Source organism: Drosophila sechellia, chromosome 3R, assembly GCF_004382195.2.
Source record: "Drosophila sechellia strain sech25 chromosome 3R, ASM438219v1, whole genome shotgun sequence".
Classification (NCBI taxonomy): domain Eukaryota; kingdom Metazoa; phylum Arthropoda; class Insecta; order Diptera; family Drosophilidae; genus Drosophila; species Drosophila sechellia.
Genome location: NC_045952.1, coordinates 17375792 through 17385677, shown reverse-complemented (window position 1 = coordinate 17385677; position 9886 = coordinate 17375792). Strand labels below are relative to the sequence as shown.

General features: G+C 40.5%; 1 protein-coding gene across 1 annotated transcript; it reads left to right on the top strand.

Annotated features, from left to right (window-relative positions):
• The first annotated feature begins 1197 nt into the window (after nt 1-1197).
• On the top strand, nt 1198-3060 carry LOC116801568. The gene is made up of 2 exons (XM_032721994.1): nt 1198-2824; nt 2880-3060. Exons 1-2 carry the CDS (start codon nt 1463-1465, stop codon nt 2889-2891), a joined length of 1374 nt encoding a protein of 457 aa, XP_032577885.1. The 5' UTR covers nt 1198-1462; the 3' UTR covers nt 2892-3060.
• Nucleotides 3061-9886: the final 6826 nt, after the last annotated feature.

The window sequence follows — 9886 nt, the reverse complement described above, 5'->3', positions numbered from 1 at the left end:
TAACGGCGCGGTCTAATTACGCGCTCACCTGCAGCTCGCCGCTTTTTTCCTCCCACTTTCACTGCCCCACCAGACCTGCCGGCCACCCACTTTCACCCACACCCATTGCCACACACATATTCTAGGCTACCAGCACCGCCCATCGAAGCAAATGCAGGAAAAAGTAAAGTGCGCTAATGGCAATTAGAAGTTTACCCGAGTGCAGTCAAAAATTTTGTAACGGCTGCGCAGCTGAAAATTGGGAAATGGAAAATGGAACCGATGCTGAAGCTGAAGCTGGTGCTGCATTATTGAACATTTGGCTAATTGCCGTATAATTATTGCAGTTAAAAAATTTAGCACAACGCCAGGCGTTTGGGCGTTTTGGGCGTCAGGAGAGCTGGGTGTTGGCAATCCTTGACCGTAGCAGAAACTCCACTTTCGGCCAGGTCATTGTTACACTTGAATATCCTAAATTACGTATACGCAACGTTTGCGCAGCAAAGTTCGAGCAAAAGCCACAAACATTTGCATTGCTCTGACCAAGACGGACAATCAGAGGAGTTTGTACACTGAAGATTTATTTAATACTATATTAATACTATATAATAATATATTTGTAATTGTGGATATGAAAGATAACCAGATTTTCCATTTGATTTCGGGGAAAATATATTATAACTATGAACCAAACCAACTTTAAAGACATATTTTAGGGGAATATTTCGCAGTGCTTAGATGAGGAATGAGTGGTTTTACTGCAGCAGCTGAGATGCATTGCCGCATTATGCAGTTGCAGTTGCTGTTTAGCAGTTGCATTGGCTCCCATCTAATGCAAATATTATGGCAAAATCTCATAATTAAGATAAGCAACTCGGTTGAGTGGTTTTAATGAAAATCAAACATTGGCCAAATGCAACAATAACAGTGACAAAACAAGGACCGATTCACCCAACAACATTGCCAACCGAAGCCTCCATGTCTGCTTTGGTTAATATTTAATTAATGCTTAGACCGTGTTTACTAATGGCTGGGCACTGCAGCATCTATTGCCATGACGACTTGCATAATTATTTGCCAGTGTTACGGTCTGCTCGCAATCCTAGATCCTGGCGACCTACACCATTGCATCTAATTGTGGTAGGATGAACACTCATAAGGCCCACTGTACCATGTAATAGCATAGTTTTAGGTATGAAGCCCATAGTGGCAGATCATATCCCCGTTAGGAATAAGAATATTATTGTGATCTCGCTCTTACTTATAAGCTAGCATTAAGAGATAAGAATGTATACATAGCTCACTGAAAAACGCATACACACTTGAGAGAGCATAGAAAAAAGAGGAATAGGCGAGACGCGTCATTCGGTGGCGTGCGCTTGAAGAGTAAAGTTGAATAAAGGAATTGTGAGATTATTTAAAAGATATAGTGCGTATATTCATTTTTCGGCGTCCACAACATCAGAAGTGGTCATTACCCACTATGCCTGACATTATATGGAGTGAATTCTCAGTGACCCAACTAAAGAAGTGGTTGGAAGCTCTGGGACGCCAGACTTCCGGCACAAAAGCGGAATTAATAGTGCGTCTGCAGGCCATTTCCCCAGAAACGCGTGGCGATTCACCGCCAAATAACGGATCAGCAACAGAAGAGGTGGAGGAATTGGATGGAGCTGCAGCCTGGCCAAAGCAGAAGGAGCCACAGGGTGGAGACACGCGCGCGATCCCGTTCGACGAGCAGTCATTGCTGTCAGAATCTTTGGAGAACCTCGACCTGGATCAGCTATCGTTGGTGGATACAGAGAGAGCCACTCTAAAAAAGCTTCGGGACGAGATAGAGGCAAACATGGCTGTGCTGCAGAGGATCCAAGCGGATATCGACGACGCAAACAAGAGCAAGTCTGCTCAAGCTCGCCAGATCAATGACGTCATCGAGAACAACAGCAACGGAGACCGCGACAATGTTAACATATGCGCTAACAGCACCGACGCCAATGTTTACAGCATCGACGCCAAGGTTAACAGCACCAAGGTGACTATCGCCGCCGACAACATCGATATGGGACATACCAGTGTTGGAAAAGAAACCGCTGGTAGTGTTGTTCAGCACCAGAGTCGAATTGTAAACAAGCTTCTGGAATCTCCTGCAACATCCCTTGCCTTGGCTAAAGAGGTAACGATGGAGTTTGACGGCAGCTTATGTGCGCGCAACTGGGTCACGCAGTTTCAGAACATCGGAAAAATTTACAATTTGGACGACGGATGCATGCACATGCTGCTAATTGCCAAACTAAAAGGAGACGCACAGCGCTGGCTGCACGCAAGCGCCACACGCATCCTAGAATCTACCGACCAGCTGTGCGAACAGTTAATCTTGACATTCGAGGTCAAGATGTCAAAAGGGGAACTGAGGAATGCATTTCAAAAACGCGAATGGCATCCGGATGAGAAATTTGCTGTTTACTTCGAGGACAAGGTGATGCTGGCCAACGACATCAACATCGATCTAGAGGAGCTTCTGGAAAACATCATTGAGGGAATCCCAGCACCAGCGTTGCGCAACCAGGCGCGCATACAGTGTTTCTCCGAGCCGATGCAAATTCTACGGGCTTTCTCGGAAGTCCGCCTGCCGAAGCACAAAACAGGGAGCGGTTCAGCAAAGCGCCTTGCTGGAGGAGGTGCAACCAATAAGGACTTACGATGTGCCAATTGCAACTCCAAAGGGCACTTCGCCAGGGAGTGTCTCAAGCCAAAGAGGGAGCCCGGATCCTGCTATGCCTGTGGGGCATTTGGACACTTCGTCGGACAATGCGCGGAGCGCAAGAGCGCCAATATCAACAATTATGTAAGACTTGTCAAGATTTTTTTTCAGAATAGCTATAAAATCCCATTAATTACAGAATGCCTCATAGACACAGGGAGTCCAATATCATTTACAAAATTAAGCAATGTATCCAAGGAAATTAATTTAGAATCCGCTGCAGAAACCTATTTCGGGCTGAATAAAAGCCAACTGACAATACATGGAAAAATCTTATGTTACATTATAAAAGAAAAAATTAAATGTTATTTTTATTTGTACGTGGTCCCAGACGAGTCTATGAGTCATAATGTAGTTCTTGGGCGAAATTTCATGGAAGCGTGCCAGTTGAAACTGGATCCAGACGCCTTGGGAAGGATAACGGTCAACCCAGTCGATAGAAAAAAATATAGAAAAGCAAACAGTAAAACAGTCAGTTATATTGTTAGTGAAACAGTTAGTGAAACAGTTAGTGAAACAGTTAGCGAGACAGTTAACGAAGAGGTTGATGAAACAGTTAGTCAAATAGATAATGAAACAGTTAATAAGACAGTTAATAAAACAGCCAACGAAGCGAGTAGTATAGTTAGTCAAACTGTTAACGAGGCAGGTAGCAAAACGATTATCGAAACAGTTATGCCTTTAGCCAACTTCACGACGGATTCCGGACTTTATGCTGCGGTTGTGCCCAGTTATGAAGAAGCTGTTAGAGAAATTTGTAGCATTGATCACTTAGAGGATGAGCAAATGAACTTCATGTGCGGCGAAAACTATAACCAAGCCTTAAACAGTCAGTTAAAGGAGATTATTAAACGCAACTACCTGAGCATTAATAAGCCTACCGAGCCTTTAGTCAAATGCGAAATAAAACTTTGTTTAGAAACGTCAAAACCATTTAGCTGCGCCCCAAGAAGACTTGCCTACTCAGAAAAAGAAAAATTACAAAAACTATTAGATGACTATTTAAAAGAGGGAATTATTCAACCTAGTAAATCAGAGTATGCTTCACCAATTGTTTTAGTCAAAAAGAAAACAGGAGACATAAGGCTATGTATAGACTTTAGAAAACTGAACAAAGTGTTAATTAAAGACAATTATCCGATACCGCTTATCGATGACCTCTTAGACAAGCTAGTCAACAAAAAAGTTTTTTCGAAGCTTGATTTAAAAAACGGTTATTTTCATGTATTCGTTAATAAGGAATCAGTTAAATACACCTCATTTGTTACACCGTTAGGGCAATTCGAATTTCTCAGAATGCCAATGGGCCTAAAAACTGCATCGGCGGTGTTCCAAAGGTTTGTAAACGAAATTTTCGAGGATCTTATAAGGGATAACAAAGTAATTGTATACATGGACGACATCATGATTGCCAGCAAGAACTCGGAGGAGCATTTAGAAACCTTAAAGGAAGTGTTCATCAGATTAGGTCAAAATAAATTGGAATTACGAATGGATAAATGTGAGTTCTTTCAGACAAATATTAAATATTTAGGATTCATTATAAATGGTGAAGGCATTAAGGCTGATGACAAAGGAATAGAGGCCATACAGCATTTTCCAGTTCCAGACAAAATACAAGCCGTTCAAAGTTTTCTGGGCTTATGTTCATACTTCCGTAGATTTATAAAAGATTTTTCAACATTAGCGAAACCTTTATATGACCTTTTGAGAAAAAATGAAAAATTCAAATTTGGAGAAAAGGAAATGAGCTGTTTCTCAACTCTTAAGGAAAAGCTGGTGCAGGCACCGGTCTTAGCAATTTATAATTTCAAAGACGAAATAGAACTGCACTGTGATGCAAGCGCTCTTGGTTTCGGTGCGGTGTTATGTCAAAAAAAAGAGGATGGAAAATTACACCCAATATTTTATTTTTCAAAGCGAACAACAGTCGCTGAGGCAAAATATCACAGTTTCGAATTGGAAACAATGGCAATTATTCACGCACTGCGAAGATTTAGAATATATTTGTACGGAAAACGCTTTAAAATTATAACTGATTGTAATTCTCTTACTTTGACGCTTAACAAGATTGAACTTAATCCGCGAATAGCTAGATGGGCGTTAGAGCTCCAGAACTACGATTATGAGCTCATACATAGAGAAGGTAAAAGGATGCAGCATGTTGATGCTCTTAGTAGGTGCACGAATATTTTGATAGTGGAATCAAATACGTTTGAAGACAATTTAGTAATCTGCCAAGGCAAGGATCAAAAAGTTCAAGAAATCAAGAAACTACTGGAAAAAAATGAACATAAGTTGTTCGAAATGAGAAACGGAATAATTTATAGAAAGTGTAACGACGGCAGACTTTTATTTTATGTTCCCACAGACATGGAAGATCATATTCTATATAAATATCACAATGAGATCGGACACATAGGTAGAGACAAAATGTTAGATGTTATTTCTAAATCTTATTGGTTTCCCAATGCCAAAGACAAATGTTTGAGCCATATAGAAAATTGTTTAAAATGTGTTGCGTTCTCCCCTAAGACAGGCAAGGAAGGATTTCTACACTGCATTCCGAAGGGCAGCAAACCGTTTGAACTAATACATATCGATCATTACGGCCCAGTCGACTCAGGCAGATCCAAAAAACATATTTTTGTTGTCATCGATGGTTTCACGAAGTTCGTACGTTTATACGCCACAAAAACCACTAATACAAAGGAAGTCATTACAGCCCTGAAGGACTATTTTAGAGCATACAGCAAGCCTAAATGCATCATTTCAGATAGGGGAAGTTGTTTTACATCCAAGGAATTTGATGACTTTATCTTAGAGTTCGATGTTAAGCATATGAAGATTGCGACTGGTTCACCCCAAGCAAACGGACAGGTTGAAAGAGTCAATAGAAGCCTAGGTCCAATGATAGCGAAACTGGTACAGCCAGAGAAAGGCATATATTGGGATACAGTAATAGATAAAGTTGAGCACGTCTTAAATAATACACAGCACCGCAGCATCAAGCAAACTCCAAGCAGAGTTCTTTTTGGGTTAGAGCAAAGAGGAAAAATAGTAGACGAATTAAGAGAAAAACTAGAGGAATTAGAAAATACTGAAGAAGATAGGGATTTGGCAAAAATTAGAAGCGAAGTTGAGAATAATCAAAAAAAGGCTCAAGCGTATAATAAAACACATTATGACAAGACCGCAAGACAGCCATCAGAATACAAAAAAGGAGATTATGTGATGGTAAAAAATTTCGACAGTACAGCAGGCATCTCTAGAAAATTGATTCCAAAGTGTAAAGGCCCATATGTGATATCTAAAGTATTAAGAAACGACAGATTCTTGTTAAAAGACGTAGAAGGTTTTCAGATATCTCGTAACCCATACCAAGGTGTCTGGAGCATCCAAAATATTAAGCATTGGATAGGCAACAAGAAAAATAAACGAAGACACAATTAAACAATAATAACAATATAATAACAGATTAATATAGTATGTAAATATGTATAAATAAGGTAAAAGAATTCATCATACAACTAAGCAATCAATGTAAACCATGATCAGGGGATCAGCTAGTCAGGACGGCCGAGTTGTGGTAGGATGAACACTCATAAGGCCCACTGTACCATGTAATAGCATAGTTTTAGGTATGAAGCCCATAGTGGCAGATCATATCCCCGTTAGGAATAAGAATATTATTGTGATCTCGCTCTTACTTATAAGCTAGCATTAAGAGATAAGAATGTATACATAGCTCACTGAAAAACGCATACACACTTGAGAGAGCATAGAAAAAAGAGGAATAGGCGAGACGCGTCATTCGGTGGCGTGCGCTTGAAGAGTAAAGTTGAATAAAGGAATTGTGAGATTATTTAAAAGATATAGTGCGTATATTCATTTTTCGGCGTCCACATAATGAACCCTGTTGTTAGCCAAGTAATATATGCGCATAGGAGGGTCAAAAAGTTGTATACCAAATGTGCGTGTAAAAACTATTCAAAGAGGTACAAGTAGCCCAGCTTTTAAAAAGCATAATAATATAATCGAAGTTACGCTAACTCTACATAAGGCTACCTGCAAGATTTCGCTAATCCTTGCTCCTAATCTGCCATCATGCGTAGTCGAATCGTGAATCTCTGCGACTCGATAATTAGGAGGGGAAAACTGTGTCGCACCCGAAGGTAGGCAGGCAGGTAGGTGCTCGGCGGGTAGTGGTTATAATTAAGGCTTAATTGAACGCAGCAGTCGGCACGTAAGCCAGTTAATGATGCACACGTTACTCGCCTTTGACACGTCATGATTCCGCCGCAAACAGCTTGCCGCACTTACCGGATTTTTTAGCCCACTCAAGACCGAATATACTTTGGCATTCGGTGTAGTGGTTGGTAGTGGGATTTTCGCCTAACTCCATTAAAACATTTGCATTGCGGACTTTTCGAGGGCATTGTATAACTCAATGGCAAGCACTTGTTTGCGGTCCTTTTGTGTCGCCTAGCCCGCAGACAGAGCATTGTTTGAGATACACTTTATTACATACGTATATATATCGGAAAAGTTGAATATGCCATTCGGTGTGCATATTAACCTGCAAGTTGTGGGCGGTACGGGTTCGGGTCGGAATGGGGGTTGTGTTGTTTTCGTTGAAAAAGTTGCTATTTTTTGGTCCAACTATTTAGCATAACGACGGGCACTCATTATGAAGCGATGTCCCCCACGCTCTCAACTTTATTTGCCCAGTGTATTTGACCCCTGTTATTCGGAGCAGCCAAACGAGGAACAGAAGCAGGAACAGGACAAGGCGGCAGTTAGCAGAAAGAAGCTACCAAAGCACCGGGCACGTAAAATATGCGCAGTTGTACACCGGGAGTGTATGCCAGAGATCACTTGACTATAAACGAGATTAAAAATTCAATTACGTTGGAGTTGGAAGCTGCATCGAGTAGCAGCAAAGAGCGCAAAAAACGCCCAACGAGGCCAAAAGCAAGCTAAAAAAACGTGGACAGCAAAAGTTGGCCCAAGCTGAACTAACGGGCGAAAAAAAAAACCAATCATGGTGAAAATAGTATCCCTCGGATGCCGAAGTTTAAAGTACTCTAGGTAATGTGAATATATATAATTATTAGAGTCCTCATCATCACTATAGCTTCAATGCTTACACATTAAGTAATAAACAATAATGATGTTATAATGTTAATGAAACATGTTATAAATAAGAATTATGATTCATACAGCTTAAAGATACAAAAACAAAACATTTAATTTATTCATTGCAGTTAATAGATAAAATTATTGGTATGTTTTCTATTTGTTTGGCTTTCCTGGCTAAATATTAATTTAAATTAACATAAATAGAATAAAATACTAATCTTAAGCCATATTTAGCTCTACAGATGGCGAGATAAAATCGCAATACCCCAACCGAGGACTCTAAAAATGGTAAAAAGACAAACGCCATGGCTCTGGCGTATGCTCTCAAGTCAAAGCTAGCCATACGCTCGTACAACCAGTTGTGGCAAAGGGGTTCCTGGGGGTCAGGGCAGCCCCGCCGGAGTGGAGCAGGTGAATCGCTGGACACAGAAGTGGTCAGTGGCGGCGACGTTGTCGCAGCCAACGGAAGTTGACAACAATTTATGTGCCTGAAACGGATACAATTTACAAGCCGAGCAGCGATGGCCCGCTGACTGTGCACGTGTAGCACTGTGGCAGTGGAAGAAGAGGCGGTTGCCGAGGGCTGGGTGCCCACTGTACAGGTGCTTCCTTCATGGCCGAGAACCGAGTACCGGGAGCCGAGAGCCCAAGCACCAGAACCCGGCACCCAAAAACTTCAAACGGAATTCTGTGTGAGTACTTAGTGCAAAGTGGCTAGGGACAGGTTTCCTTTTTGCGTATGTGTAGTTACACTTTAAAAAAATACACAAAAATAACAAAACAATAACATACAAACGGTATCACCTTAATAAATTAATTCATTTAAACTTATGGCGAAACCATCTTTCATGCTAGATGAGAGCAAAAAAAAGCATTTCCCATTTTCTTTATCACAAACCGTTTTCAATGGAATATAAGTAATTAATGAAATTTGTTAAAAATTTGAAATGATTTAATTCGCTTTGAGAATATAAATTATTTTCCGGAGTGTGTATGTGAATCGCATTTTTTCACTCCAGTTTTCCACCCCGCCCCTCATTTTCCCAGTTGTTAGGGGCAACAGCCGGAGCCGAATCGCATTTGCAGGCCGAGAAAAACGAGCGAAACATTTGAATTTCGTTTCAAGTTGAAGTTGATAAAAAGCCAGTGATTTAGGGCGTGTCCTGGTGCTAGCAACGGACAAAAATTTGGGTTCACTTTTTCCGCCGGCGTCCCTCACCTCACCTCGACTCTTTTATTCCGACCAGGTAGCTGGCAGACCAGTTGAAAAAAGTAACCCGCAATTAAGATAACGTTTTTTTTCAGCGATACTTTTAACTCTGTAATTTTTGTGTACTTTGGGCTAAGTTTTTAGGAGTGGGCATGGCTAAAGGCATGGTGGACCGGTAGCGTTAATGACTCCCCAAAAAAACAAATATCCTTAAATGCCTTTCATTTAATCAACCAAAGAAAAGGTGTTAATAAACTGAAAGCGAGGCGAAGGAAGTACAAAAAACCATTTAAAGCCAATTTGTTAAATATCACTCATACGTCGTGTTGGACAATGTGGAAGCTATGTAGTTAGTATTCCTCAAGCCCCAAGCTTTACATTTTCATTGCAATTAAGATGATATAATTTATATGAAAGCCAATAGTTAACTATTATCTCCATCCCGGAATATAAACAAATACTGCGTTTGTTTTGAATGAAAAATTGCTTCCACTTTTTGCTTGGACAGACCTAATAATGATATAATGATAAGAAGTATTTTAATTCATATATTCGTCTATCATTTTGATTTATTATCAAATTGATAAGTAATTAAGTACTGTCCATTTTCACTGTGTAAATAAAAACTTTTTTTCAGCCGAGCGTTATCAGTAGCAAACTCAGACAAAACATTCGCACAGCTGGTCAAATGATAACAATTGATAGCAATAGAAAAATAATAATGCCGATCGCGGCAATGGTGTTCCCCATTAACTCGTTTAAGAAGCGTCAGACCCTTGAAATGACACACAACA